Below are 26,212 nucleotides of genomic sequence, written 5' to 3'. Positions count from 1 at the left end.
CAAAAATTAACAAGGAAAACATCTACAGAGGAAAGAACTTATTTTCAAACAGGGATAGCTAAGTGAAGTTGAGGCCCTGCTTCCTGACCAAGAAGCAGGGACCTCCAGCAAGCTCTTTCCTTCCAGCCCACGGAAGAACCATACTCAACCCATACTCGCTACTTTCTCATTTGCGTTAACGTAACAGATGAAATCTATTTGCTTTTCCTCCTTTTAGATAGCTTAAACATTTTAATCACACCTGCAGTTACCACCTGCACATCAAAAGCCCTGTGCCACTGCTGTTTATGTTGCTCCCAATAAATGATCAAAATGCTTGCATTGTCTTTAGTGCGCTCTAAGATAAGGAAGTACACACAACATTGTGGAATGGCAGCACGTTTTGGTTATGAGAGAGTTAAATGTCATTACACTGGAACATAGTGATGCTAAATAAAAGGAGATATCATTTCACCTCGAATGCATCTACAACTTTAAAATGGCATCTGACACCAACCTGGATTCTTCGGATGCTGATGATTGCCTCTGACACCTTCTCAATGGCTGCGGGGAAGAAGAGGGTGACCGTCAGCCGCACAGCCCCGTACAGTGTCACAGCCACAAACACGCGACTGGCTGTGATCACGTTGCCGAGGAGGACGTAGGTGGTGAAGGTCACAAACACGATGATTTTGCTTGCACTGAAAAACGAGGCCAAGTTCATCCCTCTGAGATAGGAACTTCTCAGAATCTTGGAAATCTCCTTCCTGGAAGAGAGTACAGGTTTTTTAAAAAGCAGTGATGTCAGCCACATAAAGTGGCTCACGCCTGCAATCCCAGCACTTTGGGAGCTGAGGTGGATGAATTGTTTGAACCCAAGAGTTTGAGATCATCCTGGGTAACAACAACAACAAAAAGGTGCAAAGGTGAGAGGTGGCCAGGAACTACCCAGAAAATCATAAGAAGTACCATGTGCTGGAATGCAACAACTAATCAAATATTTAATCCAAAAGCCAGAAAAACATTTTTTTTTTTTTTTTTGAGATGGAGTTTCACTCTTGTCGCCCAGGCAATGGTGCGATCTCAGCTCACTGCAACCTCCTCCTCCTGGTTCAAGTGATTCTCCTGCCTCAGCCTCCCAAGTAGTGGGATTACAGGCAAGCGCCACCATGCTTAGCAAATTTTTTCTATTTTTAATAGAGACAGGGTTTCACCATGTTGGCCAGGCTGGTCTCGAACTCCTGACCTCAGGTGATCCACCTGCCTCAGCCTCCCAAGGTTCTTGGATTATAGGCGTGAGCCACCATGCCCAGCCGCCCCCCAAAAATTCTAATAACACAAAGAACAACTAACAGTATTTCCATGCCTGTTTGGAATGAAAAATACTGATTCATAGAGTTTAGTCCAATATAGATATGCCCAGTCTCTATAACCTGTCCATTTGGCTACATTAATATAAATCACAGTTTTATTTTAAACACCATTATTCTCAAATACTAACATCTTAGAATCGTTGTTGGGATTTGGGATATTCAGAAACATTTGGAATTTCACTTCCGTATTAGTGAGAAGCATACATGCTTTCTGTTTAAGAACATGGTAAATGGAAGACCAAGTGAAAATAACATTCTCCACCATTCTACTTAACCTAACTGCCACGCGTGGGGAGTGGGATGGATTGTACTGAACCTTCCATAATGTGAACACACAGTAAAACTTCTAAAACCATTCGACAAGAATAGCAAAGTACAAAAATACAGTACAATGTATACAAAAACTTACTTTCTCAAATTGGTAACAAGATCTGAAAATGACTTTTCCCAGGCGTACATTTTTATTATCCTTATGCCAGTTATAACTTCATTCATGGTCCTGATCCTGGCATCCGTGAAAGTTGCAGTTTTACTCCTAAGGGGGACCAGACATGGGAGATGAGCCTGAGCGATCACAGCCTGCCCTTATCAGCGGCACGCACAGGCAGGGACCCGCATCACATGGTTCCCTAGAGCGCTTTTGCTTCCGTCAACACAGACAGGTCCTACTCAAAATACAAATAGAAAAAGACTTCGATTAGGAAGTCAACAATCTATCCCAACTCAATAAGTATTTTGGAGAATTTGTAGTATCTGCTGAGGAAGACATGGAAATGAGTCAGGTGTAATCTGTCCCCTGGAGGAACGCACAGGTGGGCAGGGAAGGCAGAAAGGCACCCGCGCCTGACAGTAACACAGTGGGTGGAGTGTACTGAAATGAGAATGAAGTGCTGAGGAGCAGAAAAGAAAGGGCTGTTTGTTAACTCCACCGGGAAAGAGGAGAGCAAAAAAAAGCTTCAGAGGACTGGGAGCATTTGAACAGGGCCTCAAAGGACAAGGACTGTTTCTCCAGATGGCAAAGAGGGGAAGGTCCAAGTAGAAAATACACCATAAGCAAAAGCATAATACAAAGAACTCAATGCACTTCCAACAGTGGCTCCTCTCGATCCAGCTGACAACCTTGACAATGACTCATTTCCAATTCATTGGGACCTGCTTCAAGTCTAATTTATTTTATCATCATTAACCTCTTGACCAAAAGCTGTATTTCTTTTTCTTTTTTTTGAGACAGAGTCTACCTCTGTCACCCAGGCTGGAGTGCACTGGCATAATCCTGGCTCACTGCAACCTCTGCCTCCTGGATTCAAGTGGTTCTTGTGCCTGAGCCTCCCAAGTAGTTGAGATTACAGGCATGTACCACAACACCCAGCTAATTTTTAAAATTTAGTAGAGACGGGGTTTTGTCATGTTGGCCAGGCATGTCTCCAACTCCTGGCCTCACGTGATCCACCTGCCTCGGTCTCCCAAAGGCGTCAGCTGCCATGACCAGATGACAACCATATTCCTAACACATACGCTACTAGGACTGTGTGATTTTATAAATACATCATTAAAATTCACCCTGCCTTTGGGAAGCTTACAATTTAATGGAAATACTGAAGTAAAAATAACACACACATGTATACACATGTGAAAATAGCTCTCACACAAGCACAGTAAAGATGTATGCAGCTAGAATGGAGCCTATGAAATATTTCAAACTATTGTTATTCATTATATGTTTAACTAACTTCTATATATGTGATTTCTGCTTAAGGACATTCTACTTATTGCAGCCACAGCGCCTGAAAAGCTGGCTGGGAGGAGCCGGTGAATACCTTCACCTTTCTCCCTTGAAGATTCGCCTTCAGCATAAGGATGGAGGCCCCCTTGGCTAAGCCTGAAGAGCTGCAACATATGCAAAGAAGAGATAATAAAAGGCATTTAGTTTGTTTCTGAACAAAAGCATCGGGAAGACTGTGGATGTTACCAAATAGATATGACATTTTTCACACCAGTATTTCTCTTACCTCAGTGATGAGAACAACTTCCCAAAACAGCTTTGCAAGGGCAGGAGAATAATTAGAACTGCCATCCCAGCAAGGCACGATATTCCTATCTCCATCCAGAGTAGGGCAGTCACTGCGATCGCCTGCAGTGGCCCTGCCCACAGGAAGTGTAAGAACACTGTCACCTTTAAAGAAAAAGAGCGTTCTTAGGACTCTAGAAAAGCAAAACAAGTAAGAACACAGTACAGAAACGATCCGCTGGAAAAGAACAGGCAAATCCTAAACAGAAATGACCACAGTGGGTTTAGACCTGCTAAAGCAGAAATCCAAGCACCCACCACAGATGAAACCATTCTGGGGAAACAAACAGCGGATCTGGGAGACCTGAAAGAGAATCTGACCAGCGGCATTAGAAGATCTTGATCAGTGACTATCTCACTGATGAGCTGAGCATTTTCCAGAACTCTCTGCCACAGAATTCAGCTCCCATATGCCCTGGGGCTCCCCAGTACCCTAAGAAAGCCTGTACTATAGTGCCCACCACATACTCCAGTAATTTACTTGTGTATTTGTCTCCCAGACAGGCCGTAAGCTTCTTCAGAACAGAAACCAAGTCTTATTCATTGTCCCTGACACCGAGCGGAGGCTTTAGTTCATGTCTGTGAATGAATAATTGGAAAGAAAAAAAAAAGTGGTCCTAGTGCAAAATGGACATGGCCAGCAGCTAGAATGCCCTGGATAACATGATACCTCCACAAGGTAAGTATTAAACAATGGACCCTGGGTGGGTACGGTGTTCACACTTGTAATCCCAGCACTTTGGGAGGCCAAGGTGGGAGGATCGCTTGAGGCCAGAATTTTGAGACCAGCCTGTGCAACAAGGTGTGATCCCTTCTCTACAAATAATAAAAAAAGAAATTAGCCAGCAATCCTTTTATAGTTCATCAGCATGACAGTTGGGTGTTCATGCACATGTGTGAGATGTGCCACCCTTGAATTCTGTTATGACATTGCCACATTAGCCCATCTGACATGAAAATTCAAAAGAAGAGAGAAATTAGCTGGGCATGGCGGTGCACACCTGTAGTCACAGCTAATCAGGAGGCTGAGGCGGGAGGATTGCACATCACTTGAGCCCAGGAGTTCAAGGCTCCAGTGAGCTATGATCCTGCCACTGCAATCCAGTGTGAACAGAGTTAGCCCCTGTCTCCAGAAAGAATAAAAGGGGGAAGAGGGGTGTTTAATGCAATGAAAAAGGATCCCTGAACTGCAGCTTACCTGGTCAAACTTGTTGACATCATTGGACAGCAGATTGACTATCTGGCCTGTGGTTGTCTTCCCCATGGCCATGTTACTAAGACGAAGTGCCTGAAATAAAAGAGGTAGGTAGAGAATTGTGTTCATACAGTGATACTAAGTCAGGCTTAGGACACAGCAGATCTGAGGAAGTCTTGTGTGATGTCAAGACCAGACAACCCAAGACAACAGCTCTAAGGACCAGCATTTTGGCCCCTCCCAGTACCTTTAGTGGTGGCAGCTGTGTCCTACCAGGACCGCAAAGCGAGGGGTAGAAAGGAGAAGAAAAATCTCTCACCTCATTTAGTGAATTTGGACATGCCCCCAAGTATAAAATGATGTAAGTTTCTACTTAAGAGCCAACCAAAGTAATTTTCAGCCAAATTAGAGAAGAACAGAGAGGCTGTCAAAGGAATGAAATGAGACGATGTGGACTATAAATCCATACCAATCATTAAGGCGATGTGCAACATAATTAAACACACGGGGCCTTACTCTCTTCACTCTGCCTGGATCACAGGGTTTCAATGTGATCAATGGGAAATGACAAATGTTTACAGAGTATCAACTATCTGGAGGACACCAGGAGCCCCAACAGATGCGGGGACACAGTCATGGGTTTCGCCTTGGGAAACAGGGCTAGTTATGTCCAGACACCTGTGATTCAACTGTGACCTGCACAGAGAACTCGGGGCAGTTCCAACTGAGGGACACTGGGTGGTAGAGACCCTAGACGATCAAGGAGGGACTTTAAGGAGGGAAGGGAAGGGTGCTGCAGGGGAGGCCTCGCTAGGACAGAAGTACGGAGAAGGGGGATGTGGGGGCTGCTGAATAAAGAACACCCCAAACCTGGCTGAAGCAGGTGAAGCTTATGGAAGGCAATATGGAGCAGTATGTGTGGTTTTTCAAGTTAGAGGGAGAAACTCAACTTAAGGAAGGTTAAACAGTAGAAGTGATTGGCCAGGAGACTACTGGAAGAAAGAGAATGAGTCGCTGCTGGAATAACAGTCCAGGCAAGAGGCAACAAGACTGTCAACCAAGGCTATGTGAATGGGAAAAAAAAGGGACAGATAGAAGTGAAAACACTTTTAAAAGTTAAAAAACAGCCAGATGCAGTGGCTCTCACCTGTAATCTCAGCACTTAGGGTTGCCGAAGGCAGATCACTTGAGGTCAGGAGTTCGAGACCAGCCTGGCCAACATGGTGAAACCCTGTTTCTCCTAAAAACACAAAAATTAAACCACGCATGGTGGTGTGCACCTGTAATCCCAGCTACTTGGGAGAATGAGGCAGAAAATCACTTGAAGCTGGGAGGCGGGGGTTGCAGTGAGCTGAGATTGCGCCACTGCACTCCAGCCTGGGCAACAGAGTGAGACTCTGTTTCAAAAACAAAAGAAAAAAGAAAAATTTAAAAATGCTATTATGCGAATATAAATGAATCAATCATAAAATACAAAGAAAGAAGAAAAGGTGCAGGTGAGGGAGAAGAAGAGAGGGAAGGAGAGAGACCAGCCTGCTCCTGCAGGAAAGAAACAGAACGTAATGTGCCTTACTGACTACAAACTATCTGTGAATACTTAGAAAGCCAATCTTACATACAAGTATGTTAATCCCACATGCAGAAAATACACCACACTTTTAAAGCATGTTAATTAGATACCTAATTTTAACAAAATAAAAGCAAAATGTCAACACCAAACTCTATGCCTAAGCTGACCCTTTTCAAGAAATCTGAAACCAACTGTGCCCAACTTGAACCATCATCCACAGATGGCATCTGCTGCAGACAATGAGGATTAGGTAAGATGGCACAGATGCCAATTTGTGAAAAAGACAAAGTTCTCTGCGTGCACCAGGAGGGCTACTTGTAATTCATGTATTACCAGTAGTAATACATGACCAGGTACAGAGGTGGAATAAAAGGCTGGGCAGATACACGGGCTGTAACAGAAGTTAACCTAAGTGAATGATAACTCTACTGCCAACTCAGAAATTAAGGATCTGCTGAAATAAAATCAGTCATACTCCAGATAGGATAAAAAATATCATGAAGTGCCATGAATATTATTAATGGGGAAGACATGCCGGGCGCGGTGGCTCACACCTGTAATCCCAGCACTTGGGGAGGCTGAGGCAGGCAGATCACCTAAGGTCAGGAGTTCGAGACCAGCCTAGCCAACATGGTGAAACCCCATCTCTACAAAAATACAAAAATTAGCCAGGCATGATGGCAGATGCCTGTAATCCCAGCTACTCGGGAGGCTGAGGCGGGAGAATCACTTGAACCCAGGAGGCAGAGGTTGCAGTGAGCTGAGATCATGCCATTGCACTCCAGCTTGGGAGACTCAGCAAGACTCCGTTTCAAAAAAGATTAGGAAGACACAGCTGACAAGCAAACTGCCAGGCTTCTGCTTCCGACCATGAGAGAGGACTTGCCCTCCCCTGCAAAACTGTAACGCCGAGCAAAACATATGACAGCTGTTTTCAGGCACCGGACCAGAGGTAACACACGGCTGTGAGCCTCAAGAGATGTGAAATATAGGTGGTGGCCCGGGACTGACCTGGCTTTATGCCTGGGGACATTTTCTGCCCAAACAGAACAGCTTCACTGAGCTGTGGAAGAAGAAATGGTTGTTCCAAGTTGTAGAAGCATCTGGAATTTGTGAGCCTGAGTAGCAGAGGGTTTGCCCCAGAAGTTTCAGTGGGGATTTACTCAGGATACTTTGCCAATGGCTTCATAAGAAGGGCCAGATTCCATGAGACCTAAGAAAGCAACAACTATGGGGCTGAGTGCTGACCGAAGATTCTGGAGGTCATGCAGCAGGAGATGCCACCCGAGGAGAGGAAGGAAATCCCCACTGGGGCCTCAGGCATTCAACTGAGACACCAGGAAGGCTATGTCTTAGTAATAAAGATCTCACCCTAGATTAACAGCTGTGCACTTGGAATAAGTTCAGAATGGAGTTACCCGCCCTATGATTAACTGACTGACAGATAGATAGATGGATTCAATGCTAAAGGGGCCAATCTGCCAGGAAGTTAACGCCTGCATGAACAAAACTCAATGCTCTTTAATCCAGACTCCCTATAGTATATCGATCATAATGTTCAACATAGTAAAACAATTACTAGATATGCAAGGGGACAATAAAATGTGACCTGTAATCAAAGGAGGGAAATGGCAATAGAAAAAAAATCTGAAATGATCCAGATTTTGGAATTAGTAAACAGCAACTATGAAGCATCTATTATAATACGTCAAGGAGTTAAAGAAAAATATGGTTATAACAAGTAGATATGATTTTTAGGAGCGAGATAGGTAATATCAAAAAGAATCAAATGGAAATTCTCGAACTGAAAAGGTAATACCTGAAATAAAAAATGAATTAGATATCATTAATAGCAGTTACTTTCCATTGATCTATTCCCAGAATCGCTAACCCTTTCTTCTATAGTTTACAACTGAAATCTGAAGAATAGACAGAAAAAACGGTTAAGAAAAAGAACAAAGACTGAGGGTCCTTATGGGAGAATATTAAGCAATAAAATATTCATGTATTTGGAGTCCTAAAAGCAGAAGAAATAGGGGAAGAAAAAAAATATATGAACAAATAATGACTGAAATTTTACCAAAGTCGGTAGTAAATATTAATTTACATTATTAAGGATCTTAGCAAGTCCAATGAAGGACAAAAACAAAGAGATCTATACCTAGACACACATTAAACACAGAGAAACAACAAAAACAACCAGCAGCTGACACACTAGAAACAATGCAAACAAGAAGACAACAGAACAATATTTACAGTGCTGAAAGAAAGACAAACAGGACTGGCCAGGCGCGATGGCTCACACCTGTATTCCCAGCACTTTGGGAGGTTGAGGCGGGCAGATCACTTGAGCCCAGGACTTCGAGACCAGCCTGGCTGACATGGTAAGATCCCGCCTCTACTAAAAATATAAAAATTAGCTGGGCACAGTGGTAGGCACCTGTAATTCCAGCCACTCAGGAGGCTCAGGCAGAAGAATCGCTTGAACCTGGGAGGTTGCCTGAGCCAAGATCACGTCACTCCACTCCAGCCTTGGTGACAGAGTGAGACTCTGACTCAAAAAAAATAAAAAAAGAACAAACAAAAAAAACCCTGTCAACTCAAAATTCTATCACCAACAAAAAATGTCCTTTAAAATATGAGGGTGAAATTAGGACATTTTCTGAGAGACTTTATCAGCAATGAACGTGAACTGTAAAAAACAGTGTAAAGAATACCTTTCAAGCTAAAAGGAGATGATATCAGATGGAAACTCAGATCTACAGAAAGAATAAACAGAAACCAAAATGACCAATGTGAGTAAATAGAAAAGACAGGCTGGGTGTGGTGGCTCACGCCTGTTATTCCAACATTTTGGGAGGCTAAGGCGGGCAGATTGCTTGAGCTCAGGAGTTCGCGACCAGCCTGGGCAACATGGCAAAACTCATCTCTACAAAAAATATAAAAATTCTCCAGGGATCGTGCCCTGCACTTGTAGACCCAGCTACTCGGGGGCTGACATGGGAGAATTGCTTGAACCCAGGAGGCGGAGTTTGCAGTGAGCCAAGATCACATCACTGCATTCCAGCCTGGGTGACAGAGTGAGATCTTGTCTAAAAAAAGAAAAAGAAAAAGAAGACAAATTACTTTGAAAAACATTTTGCTTAGAGCAAAAATGGTAATAGTGCATTTTGGACACAGAAGTAAAATATACGACAATAGTACAAAAGATGGGGAAGGGTAATAGAATTTTACTACTGTATACTTCTAACCTTTAAGGCAAAATAGTCCTTATGTTGGGCCATCAGTAAATTTCAATCAACATCTGAACATAAAAATGTTACACAGAATGTATTCTGGTGACAGCAGAATTAAATTACAGATCAATAAGACATCTCTAACAACTCAAAATATCTGAATATTAACATTTCTAAATAAGCATGTGTCAAAGATGACATCATAAGGGAAATTTGAAATATTTTAAAGTAAATGATAATGATAATTTGTGAGATATAGCTAAAGCAAGTCTTAGAGTACACTTTTGGCTTTAAGGATTTGACATTTAAAAAGAACGTATAAAATTGATAATCTAAGTTCTACCTAAAATCAAGACCAAAGAAACCAACAAACAACAACAAACCACTGCTCACATCCTCAGAAGTATAATTAGTGTAATCACATATCTGTGTTACCCTCAGTAGCTACCAGAATATATAGACCAAGTCATATTCATTTATGTCATTATGATCATAAATCAAGCTACCATTTAGTAAGCACCTACTGTAAGCCAGACAACTGAACAAGAAAACAACACTTACCAAGTAAGAATTATTCCTATTTTGTAGATGAGAAGATAATAATAAAGTCAAACTATTTACATCTGACAGAGAACAAGCAATTTTTTTTAATGAAGCAAAGTTACCAGTGTTTCTCATTAATGTAGAAAACTAAAGTTTAGTTCCAACAAAGTGTCCATGTTATAGTTTAAAACAGTTCACATCCAACGTACAGAAAAAAATCTGCATATTAATGTTCTGCAAATATTTTGGTTCTATGCTTCATTAATCTGACAGGTTATAAAAAGACACCATTAAATTTGTTTTCCCTGTGAAAACAAAATTGTTCTACCATGAGAACAAATAAAAGGCAACTAAAACCAACTGAAATCAAAACTTGTAGTATACATCCCAGACCCAAAATATCTTTAATAAATCAACGGCCCCTACATATCAATATGAATTATAAATGCCTACCAATTTTTTTTAAAAGAGCAAAGGATGTGTGCAGGAAATTCACCAAAAAAAAAAAAAAAAAAAAAAACCCAAATGGCCAAGGAAATGCAAATGCTCAAATCCACTATTACACAAAGCCATGTAAATTAAAATAACAATGCATTATTTTTCACCTATGAAATTGGTGAGATTGACAGTGATGATTAAAATATAACATCAAATCTGGACTTGCAGGGCTGTCTCATTTCACTGGGGAAAATGTAAGTAATTAACAACTCTTGGGGAGGAAATCTAGCATAGCAAAAGCCTTGAAATTTGTATACCCTAGGAAATGAAGGATGTGTCCAAATGTTCAGCTTTAATCATGTCCATTAAAATGCTATGTGTAACATACAAAAACTAGAAGACATCTAAAAATCTAATAACTGAAAACTGGAAAACATCTGAGTATCTAATTATTGGTTACTCTAGAATCTGCATGGCCATTCAAGAACAATACAGTGAATGGTGGAAGTAAACACCATCAGAGCAGGGCACCATTTGATAGTTGCTCACTACTGAAGGCAGGCAAGGAAATACGTTTGGGATTACAAGAAAACTCTACAATCTAGAACAAAACATTATTTTTTTTCAATTTCTTAAAAATAAAGCATGTAATATCTAGCTTCATTTGACAGATATAAACTGTTTCTTCTTTCTTATTTTAATCAGTGTGGCCACATAAATATCACCATCAAAAGGAGGTGGGAGGAGAGAATGACGTTTCTATGGAAGTGAGTTTTCCAGACTGGTGAGATGAATATCCCTTCTTGGATTAAATGCATTAATCCAATCTTCATTTTAACAGATGTCTTTCTCCGCTCTCTAACAGTCCTTTTAAAACAAGATGCGGCTGGGCGCAGTGACTCATGCCTGTAATCCTAGCACTTTGGGAGGCCAAGGAGGGAAGATCACCTTAAGTCGTCAGGAGTTCAAGACCAGCCTGGCCAACATGGTGAAACCCTGTCTCTACTAAAAATACAAAAATTAGCCGGGCGTGGTGGTGCACGCCCCTGCAATCCCAGCTACTGGAGAGACTGAAGCAGGAGAATTGCTTGAACCCAAGAGGCAGAGGTTGCAGTGAGCCAAGATTGTGCCACTGCACTCCAGCCGGGGGACAGTGAGATTCCTTCTCAAAAATAAAATAATAATAATAATAAATAAAACAAAAGATGCAAACTGCAGTTCATCACCTTCACGATGCAAATTCCTCACAACAAAATGGCTCTGACCCGGTGTCAATGACCCTTGGTGGACAGGGATGCTCTTCCCGCAGAGTCCCCAAGTAGCCACACTTTTCGGATACCGGTACTTTCTGATCCATCTTGCCCCTGGCTGTCAGGCTATCCGGTGCCTCTTTATTCTCATCAGAATGTCACACCATTACCTACTACTGTTTTAGACTGGGATGTGGCTTATGAGTGTTGTAAGTCAAGTCAGAGTAAATACGGTATGAATAAGCACATAAAGTAAGTATTATCTATCTTATTTATTTTATGTTTTGCTTACTTCCCGGTTCATGACCCTACCCCAGAGTTGAGTTTGTGAGATAATGCAGCTTTCAATTAAACTGGGTATTTCTGCAACAGGCAACTAGAATGAGTATGTTTAGTCACTTGAAGCAGAAAATTGCCTGTATTTTTCCAATACTGTTGGCCAGAGTTGCTTAGTAACAACACATCTACTTTAACGACTGCATAATCTAAAACCAATAATCTTTGTTTTTGAGGGGATGACCCAGGGACTGGCTCATATCCTCCTTCCTCGTACACATGATGGGTGACTAGTCTACAAAGTTAGTCACATTCCTTCCCTAATTCTGTAAAAGAAAAGAAATTTAAGGAGACGAAAATGTCCATCCAAAATCAACAACCTGTATGTTCTTTATAATCTGACAGTTTCACTGGCTTCTGGGGCTTTTCTTTTGTTTCACCTGATTTTTCATGGCTGGAATATAAGCCTGAAAACCTATACAGAAAGTTCTCTGTAGGCCAGGTGGGGTGGCTCATGCCTGTAATCCCAGCACTTTAGGAGACCAAGGTGGCAAGATCATGTGAGCCCAGGAGTTCAAGACTAGACTGGGCAACATAGTGAGATCCTGTCTCTACAAAAAAATTTAAAAATTAACCATGCATGGTGGCACATGCACGTAGTCCCAACTACTCAGGAGGCTGAGGTGGAAAGATTGCTTGAACCCAGGAGCTCAAGGCTGTGGTGAGCAGTGATCATGCCACTGGAATCCAGTCTGGGCAACAGAGCAAAACCCCATCTCAAAAAAAGAAAAAAGAAAGAAAGAAAGAAAAGAAAAGAAAGGAAAAAAAATTAGTGCTTCAGTGAGCGGTGGGGCAATCAATCAATATCTATTGAAGGAAATTAGTACAATCTAATTAATCAACTCTACCAATACCCATGGAAAGAACATGTAACAAGGCTTGACAACAATCTCTTCAAAGGGGGGCCACATCCCCCCACCATGGCTGAAAGACCCCTCAGCCCCAGACCCTGCTATCACCAGTTTCTTTGCCTGAAAAACAAGCCCCAACTGAACTGGTTTATCGACTGAGAAGGGAACAGAGTGATGGGCAAGACATACTGGCAGGGCAACAGGAAGGAAAAGGAAAATATGGAGAGGATGACAAGCCCAGGAGTGGGTAAAGAAGGGACAGTGAGGACACACATGGGGACAAATATATGGTCTAGGGTTAGGGCAGAGAAGGATCATCTTAAGGAGAATATAAATGCAGTATACCCCCATTGAAGAGGAAGAAAAAACCAAACTTCTATCATCTTTTTGTTGTGTGTGTGTGACAGGGTCTTGCTCTTTTTGCTGAAGTGGCATGATCATAGCTGGCCGCAGCCTCCACCTCTGGGGTCCAAGCAATCCTCTTGTCTCACCCTCCCAAGTAACAGACTACAGGCGTGTGCGGCAATGCTCCCGCCTTGGCCTCTCAAAGTTTTAGGATTAGAGGCGTGAGCCATTGTGTTTGGCATCCATCATCATTTTCTTAAAATCTTTTTTATCATGTTTCTCTTCTTTTTTTTTTTTTGAGACAGAGTTTCACTCTTGTTGCCCAGGCTGGAGTACAAAGGCATGCGTGATCTTGGCTCATTGCAACCTCCACCTTCCGGGTTCAAGAGATTCACCTACCTTAGCCTCCCAAGTAGCTGGGACTACAGGCATGTGCCATCTTGCCTGGCTAATTTTTATTTATTTATTTATTTATTTTTAGTAGAGATGGGGTTTCACCATGTTGGTCAGGCTGGTCTCAAACTCCTGACCTCAAGTGATACACCTGCCTCAGCCTTGCAAAGTACTGGGATTACAGGTGTGAGCCAATGCAACCAGCCTGCTTTCCACTTCTAATAGAAAATTATAAGAAACAAATAAGAAATGTGTTTATAATGTAGCTTCTCATATACGACATGTTTCATGTGCCCTCTTTCAGACCAAAAGTACTTGGAGGAAGCAATCTACACTCTACAGACTCACCATAATTTTACTAAGAATCGGTCAAAATGAAAATATATTACATATGTGATTTTCCTTTTTTCCTAATGTTGTTTATTTATCAAAGTATTGACTTTAAGTAGGCCAGATATTCAGTAATCCTAAAGTAACAGTGCACAATACTATAATACTGCAAAATTCATTCCATCATTCATTCCCTTTTCAAAGATTATCTTTGACGCTTTAAGAAAATGAAGAGATTTGTGCAGCAGGAAAAAAAATGACAGAAGTCAGAAAACTCTTAATAATGACTTCTTCACTAACACACATTTTTACAAGCAAACGTACCAAATGCAGTAATGCCTTCATCTCTTTCACTGATGAGGATAAAGGAATTAGGAGAAAAATGCAGAGAGAGAGGAGGGACAGACACTCTTTACCAAGGTACCTCCTTCCCACTTTCTCGACTCGATGATAAGCGTATCAAATAGCAGCCCTGTGCCCACAGCTATTACCCCCAGGAGAGACCCAAAAGAGAAAATGACCCTGTTCCTTCAGCTAATGGGTTCCAGAGGTGGTAGAAAGCAGAAGATGAGGACTTCACCCACACCAGGACACAGGCAGCTGGCCAGAGCAAGAAGCCAGAAAAGGGTAGAATCTCTGAAATTCTTTCCTTTCCCACTACAGCTGAATAAATATGCAGTACAACAGCTGAGGATCAGGGTGAGGCAGAAGTTTTTCACTAAATACTGAGAAAATGTATGACATAAACTCCAATATTAAATGTATCTGAGGACATGATGCGAAGTGAGATAAGCCACTCACCAAAGGACAAATATGGTGTGATTCCACTTGGATGAGGTCCCTTCAGTAGTCAGATTATTACAGACAGAAAGTAAAATGGAGGACGCCAGAGGGTAACAGGCAGGAGCCACCACGCCTTGCAAAAATTACAAATTTTATGCGATAGATTTTTTTTGGGACAGGGTCTCACTCCAGTGCCCAGGATGGAGTGCAGTGGCACAATCATGGCTCACTTAAGTCTCAACTTCCTGGGCTCAGGTAATCCTCCCACCTCAGCCTCCCAAGTAGCTGAGACTACCAGTGCACACCACCATGCCTGGCTGATTTTTGTGGGGTTTTTTTGTTGTTTTTTTTTTTTGTAGAAACAGCATTTCACTATGTTGCCCAGGCTGGTCTTGAACTCCTGGGTTCAAGTGATCCGGCCATCTCACCCTCCCAAAGTATTGGGATTACAGGTGTGAGCCACCATGCCTGACTGTTACATATATTTTACCACAATTTTTTTAAATTTTTAACAGAAAAAGATTAAAAACAAATCAATTATGTTTGAAGGCCTGAAAGTAAATAACCACAAAATACAAATTCTAAACCTAGAGAAATATCTTTTTAAAAAAAAGGAGAAATAAAAACATTTTCAGGGCAATGAAAAAATTTAAAAATTTGCTATAACAGGATGTCTTAGAAGGCAGAAAAAACAGAAGAAAGCTAAAATTTAAAAACTGAATTAACATTTTTAAAAACTAAATCATCAGCCATGATTTCAACATAAGTCCTGGGGAAAGGAATGCAGAGCCTCATGCAGCCCTTTCCCTTCCAAGGAAGCCACGTCCGGCCTCCCTCTCCACACCTGTTGATCCCTTAGCCATCCTCCAGCACAGAAACTTCCCTGGGGCACAAATTAAATATACAGATTTGCAGACCCTTTCCCTAGAAATTCTGAAATAGCAGGTCAGGCCGGGGATGGGCCCGGGATTGGGGTTTTTGTTAAGCACACAGGTGACAGATGGCAGATGCCGGAGCCCCCCCAGTCTAGCATATGCCCTCACCCTGCATCTATTCAGTAAGGAAGTTAATCAGGCATTTCCTACAGCCCACATGACCACACCCTGTACCGTACACTTGGAGCTCCCAGCTCCACAGCTCATAAACATCTGGGCTATTCAACTAGCAGAGAGAGTGGGCTCTGGCCACGGCTAAATGGCTTATACCATAACAGCCCACTCCTCTGCCCCAGAACTGTACAACACTAGGAGGCAGATGCTTCCAGACACCAAGCATTGCCTTGGCTCTGAGCCAGGACACCACTTTCCGACTGTGGCAGTGAACTGAAGTCCAAACACAGCACAGCAGCCCTGCTGAGCAAAGGGGCGGAGGTCAGAGCTTGGGTTAGTTAAAGCCACTGGCATCTGCATGGCCCTGGACAGTAAGGAGGTATCAGAAGGGAAGGGCCCCAGAAGGCTATGGGGTGGGGGTGCTGCAAGTCCTCGGCTGATGCACAGGCACAGGTCAAGGCCACCCAAGCCTTAACAGAGAGCTAGTGCTAAGGAGTGAGCTGAATAGAGATACTGAAGGTCAAGCTGAGGTGAGGTACTGAAATTCTCACCAGACCAGGGTGCAGAAACCTCATTTACATATCATTAACACACCCAGCATACAGTTGAAACACCAGTGAGACCATGTCTTAGAATTCAAGAGCGCTATCCAGAAAAATAATTCTCAAACAGGGCACTTTTGCCCCCCAGGACAGATTTGGCAATGACTGGTGGCACTACTGGTTGTTACAACTAGAGGGACGCTTTCTAGTGGGTAGAGGCCACAGATGCTGTGCAACATCTTACAATGCATGGAACAGCCTCTCCATCCCCAAAAAGAATTATTTAGCCCTAAATGTCAAGTGCTACTCAGGTTGAGAAACTCTACACTAAAAAAGAGTTAACTCTAAACTTGCCCAAGAAAAAACAAGCACTACCTAACAAGGCCCGCAAATGGCACATGGCTTGAATCTTGAGTCCCATCAAGTTAGAGAAGCTTGGAAAACACCTTAAAATTTCCAAAGTTCTGCCCTAACAAAGCATAAAAAACACGCCTATGAGTTCAGCCAGTTAATATGCTATTAGAGTAAAATTCAATACTTTTTAGAATTATCAGAAGTCAGACATAAAATATATCATCCAAAATGTCCAGAATAAAAAATCTTAGACATATAAGAAAGAAAATTTAACTCAGGGCAATAAAGAAAGCAGCGTTTATAATAAAAACCAAACCCCTCGAATATATAAATAATAAAAGCAAATCCAAGTAGGCACAAACATTGGATTTTAAGATTTACAGAAACAAGTATAAATGTACTCAAAGGGTTAATATGTTCAAAGAAACTGAGGGAAAATATGAGTAACGAGACAGAGGTTTTCAGCAAAAAGAGTGTAGTGTGTGTTTGTTTGTTTGTTTTTTGGGAAATAGTCTCCCTTTGTCACCCAGGCTGGAGTACAGTGGTGTGATCTCAGCTCACTGCAACTTCCGCCTCCCAGGTTCAAGTGATTCTCCTGCCTCAGCCTCCCGAGTAGCTGGGATTACAGGTGCTCGCCACCACACCCAGCTAAATTCTGTATTTTTAGTAGAGACAAGGTTTCACCATGTTGGCCAGGCTGGTCTCAAACTCCTGACCTCATGTGATCTTCCCGCCTCGGCCTCCCAAAGTGTTGGGATTACAGGCCACATGCCTGGCCAGTGTAAAATATTTTAAAAAGAACCCAATAAACACTCTAGAGCTGCAATATTGAAATGAGAAAGAAAGAAGAAAAAAAAATCACTGGCTGGGCTTACTAGCAGTTTAAAAACATAGAGAAGATTGAATAAAAGTGAAAAAGACTGACTGTCCTATAAGACAATCTCAAATAGTTTAATGTATATGTAACAGGAGTCCAAGAAAAACAAGAGTGTGAGAATAAGTCAAAAAAATTGATACAATGGTTAAATATTTCCTAAACTTTACAATAATAAAACAAATCAAATCAAAGATCCAAAAAGCTCAGCAAACTCCGAGAAGCATAAATACCACGTAAATTATACCTAGGATCATTATCAATCCTCTAGAAAATCAGTACCAAAGAGAAAAAAAAGAAAAAACCATAGAAACATTACATACAAGGTAATAAAGATACAACTGATGGCTAACTTCTTATCAGAAAGAACGAAGGCCAGTTGACAATGGAACACCTTTGAGGGGAGAGGGGCAGACACCACCAGCTATCACCCAGAATTCAACATCTAGCAACCATGTGCTTCAAAAGAAAAAAAAAATTTGTCCAGATTAAAGAACAAAATGAGAGAATTCATCGCCAGCAGACTTGTACTATAAGAAATGTTGGCCAGGCGTGGTGGCTCACGCCTGTATTCCCAGCACTTTGGGAAGCCAAGGCACGTGGATCACTTGAGGTCAGGAGTTCAAGACCAGCCTGGGCAACATAGCAAAACCCCATCTCTACTAAAAATACAAAATTTAGCCAGGTGTGGTGTCACACGCCTATAATCCCAGCTACTCAGGAGGCTGAGGCAGGAGAATCACTTGAACCCGGGAGGCGGAGGTTGCAGTGAGCTGAGGTTGTGCCACTGCACTCCAGTCTGGGTGACAGAGCAAGACTCTGTCTCAAAAAAAAAAAAAAGAAAAGAAAAGAAAGAAATGCTAATAGATGTTTTACATGCTGAAAAGAAATTCTATCAAATGGAAACCTGGAGCTAAGGGAAGGAATGAAGAGCACCAGAAATGGTACTTCAGTGGGTAATTTAAAAACTATTTTTTTTCTTCTTTTTCTTCTTTTAAATTGCGGAAAGACAACTGAATAATTAAAGCACAAATATTGTACGGTGGTGAAAGTGAGGGGATATTAAATACAAATAAACCTTAAGCACAAATGAATCCAGCAAGAAACTTTTAAATACAAGTGAATCCAGTAAACCAGGATGCAAAAAGTTCATGACTAAAGAGAAAAAGAGAAAAACTCTCATAACTGGAGATTTTGACTTCTCTCCCCCACTCTCTCTCCCTCTCCCTCTCTCTCTCTCTCTCTCTCTCTCTCTCTCACACACACACACACACACACACACACAGAGTATATTTGTTTCTATCCAAAGGCATGATTATCTAAATAGCTATCCTAAGGAAACAGCCGAAAATTACTGCAACTTAATGTACTTTAGCAAGGTTTCAGGAAACAAAGCAAAAGTACAAAATTAAATTGTATTTCTATATACTAACAACAAATGGTAAGTGAAAATTTAAAATACAATTTATGGCCAGGCACAGTGGCTCACTCCTGTAATCCCAGCACTTTGGGAGGCCAAGAGTGGCTCACTCCTGAAATCCCAGCATTTTGAGAAGCCAAGGTGGGTAGATCACCTGAGGTCAGGAGTTCGAGACCAGCCTGGCCAACATGGTAAAATCCCGTCTCTACTAAAAATACAAAAATTAGTCGGGTGCAGTGGCACACACCTGTAATCCCAGCTACTCAGGAGGCTGAGGCAGGAGAATTGCTTGAACCCGGGAGGTGGAGGTTGCAGTGAGCCAAGATCGTGCCACTGCACTCCAGCTTGGACAACAGAGCAAGAGTCTGTCTCAAAAAAAATTAAATAAATAAATAAAATATCATTTATAACAGCACAAATAATACTTTGAATTACGGCATTCTTTTTAAATGCTAAGGAATAAAAATATAACAAATGATCTTTAAGATCTCTATCCTAATAATTACAAGGCAAGTTAAAGATCTAGGGCTTGGAGTAAGTGGCTCATGCTGGTAATCCCAACACTTTGGCAGGATGAAACAGGAGAATCAATTGAGCTCAGGAGTTCAAGATCATCCTGGGCAACATAGTGAGACTCCATCTCTACTTAAAAAAAAAAAAAAGAAATTTATAAAGATCTAGATAACTGAGGAAAAGGTAAATACACCATTTTCTTAGACTGCAAATCTAAATAATGTTAAGATGCCCACTCTCTCTAAGTCTATAAATTTAACACAATTCCAATGCATAACCCAACAGTTTCCTGTAAAACTTGAAAAGCTGATTCTAAAGTCAATATGAAAATACAAGAGACTTAGAATAGCAAAAACAATTATTAAAAAAAAAAAAAAAACAGGTTGGGTAACTTCCAGTATTTGATTTATAAAGCTATAGTAATTAAGACAATTTGCTATGAAGAAAGAATAGATTCTATCCACCTGACTATTAAAGTAAAACAAAAGAAAATATAGATCAGCAAAACAGAATAAAAGATCCAGAAACAGATTCACACATAAATGGCCATTTAATCTATAACATTTTTCCAACTTAATTCAGTGGGGAAATAGTCTTCAACAAGTTGTTATCAGGAAACTGGCTCTGAAAAGTGAATGCACTTCTCTAAGATTTTACAGCTTAGAAAATGACAACACTGAGATGTGAACTCAGGTCTGACTGCTCTGAGTCTGTGACAGCTCTCAGAGTCCACACTCAATCTCTACCCTTGCCAATCTGCCACTAGCCGACTTCATGGAGTCTTCTGCAAAGTGCCTGGACACCTGACTCAACACGTGGGCTCTCCTGCATATGAGATTCCCAGACCAGATGGTAGGACACTCGGGCTGATGAGCAGGTACCATGCTTGAGACTTATACCTACAAGTCCGAAGGAGTTATTCACCAGTGAGGGGGATTAAACCTGCAACCCATATGCTATCTCTGTGAACTGGAAGGTCTTAGTTATAAAGCATAAAATTAAGTTGAACACGCATTTGAGGCCTATTAGTATCACACAGGAGCTTTTAAAATTTCTCTATAGCAATTAATTCAGAATGTTTAGGGGAAGAGTCCAGACACCAGTGTTATTTTGAATATTTCCCCTCATGAATACAACAGGGAGCAGTTTGAGAAACCACTGAGCTAAAGCATTTTCTTCCAGTTTGTACCCACACCCCAGTGAGGCAAATAAAATTATCAGATGGTGGGACGCATCTGACACTCCTATCTTCAGCAGCAGAAATTTCCTCTTAGAAAAATCCAAACAAAACAAGTCCTCCCTCCTTAACTTGCTTTCTTAGCTCAAACTCCAAGCTACGGAAAGTTAACTTAGCTCCTCTTAAGCTATTTCCTAGCAAACTAGAAGACTGACAAATTGTCCCTTGATGAGACTAACGTCTCACAAAATGCCCAGGTACAATTCAAGTTCACATCAGAAGTAAAACCAAAAAATGGGGGGGGGAAGGTTTTTGAAGCAAACATTTTAATGTATTATAGACAATGTAAGAAGCACTACTGCTTCATTCTAATTTTGTCAGAAACTTAGAAAATAACATTAGAAGAGGAAATCCAAAGTATCATGTGTGTGCAGGGAGATAACTCTACCTCCACACACACCACACAGTTTCACTTTAACACTCTCAAGAGACTCCCTACGAATCCTCAGAAAGGAAACCTATCTAGAGATTAATAGGCAAAAGGTTAGTTTGAACCATATGAAATTGCTAGTTTTGTAAAAAGGCCCAAAGGAGTTGAATATATGTAATTTCTTTTTTTTAAAGAAGAGTCTTGCTATGTCACCCACGCTGGAGTGCAGTGGCATAGATCTCAGCTCACTACAACCTCCGCCTCCTGGGTTCAAGCAATTCTTGTGCCTCAGCCTCCTGAGTAGATGGGCTCACAGGCGTGCGTGACCATGCCAGGCTAATTTTTATATTTTTAGTAGAGACGGGGTTTCACCATGTTGGTCAGGCTGGTCTCGAACTCATAGCCTCAAGTGTGTCACCCACCTCAGCCTCCCAAAGTGTTGGGATTACAGGTGTAAGCCAATGCACCTGGCCCTGAATACTGTAATTTCATACTATTCAGTCTAAATATAAAGCAATATAGAGTCTAAAGTGAAATAAAATTAGCTTTAAATAAAAACAAAAGTTCTGTTTTAAAACTATAACCACAACATTGTATGGCTCAGATGTTGACAAAATTTTCTATCAATTGTCTTTCCACATCCACTGAGAAAACCCAGAGGGAGACAGGGCAGGAAGACTGGGATGCAGCTGGAGAGCTACAGGGGGCTGCAATCTTCTCACCATTGGCACATGATGCTGCATTTATTTTTTTACTTCAAGATCTACTTATTGCATAGGGTGGCAGACATGACTTGGGAAAGGTGCACAAGCCCAGCCTCTCTGTGCATCATGGGAGGGCGCTTTTTACTTCCTACTCAGTCTGTGGCAGAGGAGGCTGTCTGCTGCTCTGACCACTGACCTAAAAATATACCTGACCTGCAGCAATGCCAGAAAAGAGAAGGAAAAGATCAAGGCTGTGCACAGTGGCTCACACCTATAATCCCAGCACTTTGAGAGGTCAACACAGGCAGATCACCTGAGGTTTGGAGTTCGCAACCAGCCTGGACAACATGGTGAAACTCCATCTCCGCTAAAAATACAAAAATGCACCACCATGCCTGTAATCCCAGCTACCTGGGAAGCTGAGGCATGGGTATCACTTGAACCTGGGAGGTGGAGGTTGCAGTGAGCTAAGATCATGCCACTGTGCTGTAGTCTGGGCGACAGAGTACAACTCCATCTCAAAAAAAAAAAAGCCAGGTGTGGTGGCTCACACCTGTAATCCTGGTACTTTGGGAGGCCAAGGCAGGAGGATCCCTTGAGCCCAGGAGTTCGAGACTAGTCTGGGCAACATAGAGAGACCCTGTCTCAAAAAAAAAAAGAAAAGAAAGAAAGAAATGGTCAAAAGGAGAGGGCTCTCAAATGACAGGATTAAAAGAAACGGGAATTCTTTCCCCAGAAAGATGAAGAGTACCTGATAATATGAACTCTGGATGGAGTATCCAAGAGAATACATACATGTATTCCTACAGTATCCATTCCCTGGATACAGGGAATATGCCTTTCCCCCCAACTTACAGAATTCTAAAAAGAGAACCACACAGTATCTCTTAAATGGTTAAACAATGCACTTAGGGTGATTACAAAAATTCTCAACACAGAAATCTATAGAAAGCATCCCTTTGAGATATACTGCATACATATATTCCATATTTTCTTTTAGGATAGACGTGTAATAAATCATAAAGGAAAACTAGGAAGTCTGCAGGGACTCAACACATCTTAGAAGGCGGAAGATAAAGTATCGGGGAAACCCCACTCCTGATATTCAACGTGGGTTCTTTTCTATTTCCCTAAGTGTTGGCTGGTCTGAGAAATAACGGGAAAGAATACAAAAGAGAGAAATTTTAAAGCTGGGTGTCTGGGGAGACATCACATGTCAGCAGGCTCTGTGATGCTCCCTGAGCCGTAAAGCCAGCAAGTTTTTATTAGTGATTTTCAAAAGGGGAGGGAGTGTACAAATAGGGTGTGGGTCACAGAGATCATGTGCTTCACAAGGTAATAAAATACCACAAAGCAAATGGCGGCAGAGCAAGATCACAGGACCACAGGATGGGGTGAAATTAAAATTGCTAATGAAGTTGCAGGCACACATTGTCATTGGCAACATCTTATTGGGAGACAGGGTTTGAGAGCAGACAACCAGTCTGATCAAAATTTATTAGGCACGAATTTCCTCGTCCTAACAAGCCTGAGAGTGCTACGGGAGACGGGGGCTTATTTCATCCCTTTATCTATGACTGTAAAAGACAACCATCCCCAAAGCAGCCATTTTAGAGGCCTCCCCTCAGGGACGCATTCTCTTTCTCAGGGATGTTCCTTGCTGAGAAAAAGAATTCAGCGATATTTCTCCTATTTGCTTTTGAAAGAAGAGAAAAATGGCTCTATTCTGCCTGGCTCAGCAGCAGTCAGAGTTTAAAGTTATCTCCCTTGTTCCCTGAACATTGCTGTCATCCTGTTCTTTTTTCAAGGTGCCCAGATTTCATATTGTTCAAACACACATGCTCTACAATCTATGCAGTTAACACAGTCATCACAGGGTCCTGAGGCAACATACATCCTCCTCAGCTTACGAAGATGACGAGATTAAGAGATTAAAGACAGGCATAGGAAATCACAAGGTTATTGATTGGGGAAGTGATAAGTGTCCATGAAATCTTCACAATTTATGTTCACAGACTGCAGTAAAGACAGGCATAAGAAATTTTAATAAAAGTATTAATTTGGGGAACTAATAAATGTACATGAAATCTTCACAATTTATGTTCTTCTGCTGTAGCTTCAGCCGGTCCCTCCATTCGGGTCCCTGACTTCCCGCAACAATGAAGGACAGACAGATACTTTACCTCAAACTGTCCTTCAGAGTAACTCTAAAGAAAGTGAAGACGAGCAGTTTTAACCAGAATAAAAAGTTTCCCCAAACTTAATCAACTCTGCAAAGAAGTCTGCAAACAGCAGAGAGGAGCACCAGCAGGCTCAGGGACTGCTGTGGCCTTACCTGGCATTCAGCACAAGCCAACCCAACATCAAAATCCACAACTCAGAAGCCAGCCCACTGCAGGAGCCACCACAGTTCTTCAAATGAGACACGAAGTCAGGAAATCTCGAGCTAATTAGGCCACAGATCTTCAGGAAGAATCTCTATGCCTAATGTATTTTATAATACGAAAGCTGGGATGACAAGCCCATCCTGATTAATGAAACTGTCCTCCATTCCATTATAGGTCTACAGACATTTAGCATTCAGGCTCAGATCTATTCTGGCCCTAAGCCAAGGTAGGCATGGGCAAATGGGAGATCCAGTCTCACTGGTGGCTGGGGCTAGAGATCTTCAGCTATCCTTAATCCAGGCTTAGTGTGACTAAGGGACTGTCTTCTTCCAACATGGCCCCAACTCATGTGCTCTAAGCTACAGAAGTAACCCCTTGAGACTTGAAGATGGATACATCCCCTGCTTCTGTGTCCCAGATAAAAGTAAAAACAGGAGATAAGGCACTGTCCCCACTGCAGAGGTTATACGAACCCATGCTGGGAATATGACTTGTGACTGACGACATTCTAACATGAGCAAGTACTATTGCCATGAGGAGCCCATATTCTTAATGCCAATCTGTTGACCTCACTTAAAATACAGCCTGTGCTGCACAGTCTCTTTATTTGGTAAAAGTTATAAGAAATAACACAAGGAACCTGAACAAACCACCGTGAACCATTTCAACAGACCACCCTTGGAGCCATCAATCCAAATTAAAGCTAGTCATGATTCATAAAAACATCTCATTTAGTTCTCAAGTTAAACAGACAAATTATTAAAGAGTAAGTGGGAATGCAAAATGGTGTGGCCACTGTGAAAAACAGTATGGTGGTTCCTCAAAAAATTAAACATAGAATTACCACATAACCCAGCAACCCCACCTCTAAATATATACTCCAGTATATTAAAATCAAGGACTTGGCCAGGTACGATGGCTCACGCCTGTAATCCCAGCACTTTGGGAGGCCGAGGTGAGCAGATCGCGAGGTCAGTAGTTTGAGATCAATCTGGCCAACATGGTGAAACTCTGTCTCTATTAAAAATACAAAAATTAGCCTGGCATGGTGCCAGGTGCCTGTAGTCCCAGCTACTTAGGAGACTGAGGCAGGAGAATCACTTGAACCCAGGAGGCAGAGGTTGTAGTGAGCCAAGATCATGCCACTGCACTCCTGCCTGGGCGACAGAGTAAGACTCCGTCTCAAAAATAAAAATAAATGAAAACAAAAAGCAAGGACTCAAAGAGAGAACTGTACATTCGTGTTCATAGCAGCAATGTTCCCAATAGCTACAAGGCAGAAATAACCCGAATGTCCAGTGGCAGATGGATGGACAAACAAAATGTGGCATATCCAAGTAATGGAATAGTATTCACCCTTTCAAAGGAATTAAATTCTGGCATACAATACAGCATAGATAATCCCTGCAGACCTTATGCTCCATGAAGTGAGCCAGGCACAAAGTAACAAATACCATAAGATTCTACTTCTGTGAAATACCTAGAGCCATCAAATTCATAGAGCTGGAAAGCAGCAGGGTGATAACTGTGGAGAAGGGGGAGTGGAGAATCAGTGCCTAATGAGTACAGAGTTTCCACCCAGGAAGAGGAACAAATTCTGTCGATGGATGGTGGGGTTGGGAGGCACAGTGATGTGAATGTACTTAATGCCAATGAACTATTGTACACTTAAAAAGAGTTAAAATGGTAAATTTTGTATTATGCATATTTTACTACAATAAGAAAAGAAAATAATGATGAAAAAGCCTAAAGTAATTTTACCAAAGCTGTGAAAAAGTAAATAAATGACAAGTCATTTGCAGACATCCCACAAGATCATTCAACACTAAATGACGACTGATGGGCTCCACAGTCATTCCATTTGCAACACTCAACCTGATTTCTGCCAGACCAGGAATTAGGATGTGGGGCCTCAGTGGAAACTGCCAGCGTTGCAGAGGGACCTTTCAGAGCCCTGCTGCAGAGCCAGTCTCTGCCCCAAGGAGGCAGCCCACAGGTGAGGAGGAAGTGTCTTATTTCTTCACCTGGGCATGTTTCCACATACAAGACAGGACACGAGGATATTCGTCTTT

The 26,212-nt window shown here is 41.8% G+C and overlaps 1 protein-coding gene and 1 non-coding gene across 3 annotated transcripts in view; one reads left to right on the top strand and one right to left on the bottom strand.

Moving 5' to 3' along the window:
* ABCC4 (ATP binding cassette subfamily C member 4) overlaps positions 1-26,212 on the bottom strand; it is a 292,989-nt gene that overhangs the window by 192,540 nt on the left and 74,237 nt on the right. For both annotated transcript variants that reach the window (XM_010358905.2, XM_010358906.2), the window contains exons 5-8: positions 4,619-4,708; positions 3,362-3,525; positions 1,762-1,887; positions 497-746 (exon numbers count right to left, since the gene is read on the bottom strand). In XM_010358905.2, the coding sequence (XP_010357207.2) occupies positions 497-746; positions 1,762-1,887; positions 3,362-3,525; positions 4,619-4,708 (630 nt within the window). The remainder of the gene's footprint in view (positions 1-496; positions 747-1,761; positions 1,888-3,361; positions 3,526-4,618; positions 4,709-26,212) is intronic.
* LOC115894655 lies at positions 4,269-4,373 on the top strand. The gene has a single exon (XR_004054799.1). It is a non-coding gene; the product is annotated as a small nucleolar RNA U13 (small nucleolar RNA).

The sequence above is a fragment of the Rhinopithecus roxellana genome, chromosome 18, assembly GCF_007565055.1.
Source record: "Rhinopithecus roxellana isolate Shanxi Qingling chromosome 18, ASM756505v1, whole genome shotgun sequence".
Classification (NCBI taxonomy): Eukaryota; Metazoa; Chordata; class Mammalia; order Primates; family Cercopithecidae; genus Rhinopithecus; species Rhinopithecus roxellana.
Note: the sequence above shows the minus strand (reverse complement) of the source record. Positions and strands in the feature narration are given on the sequence as shown.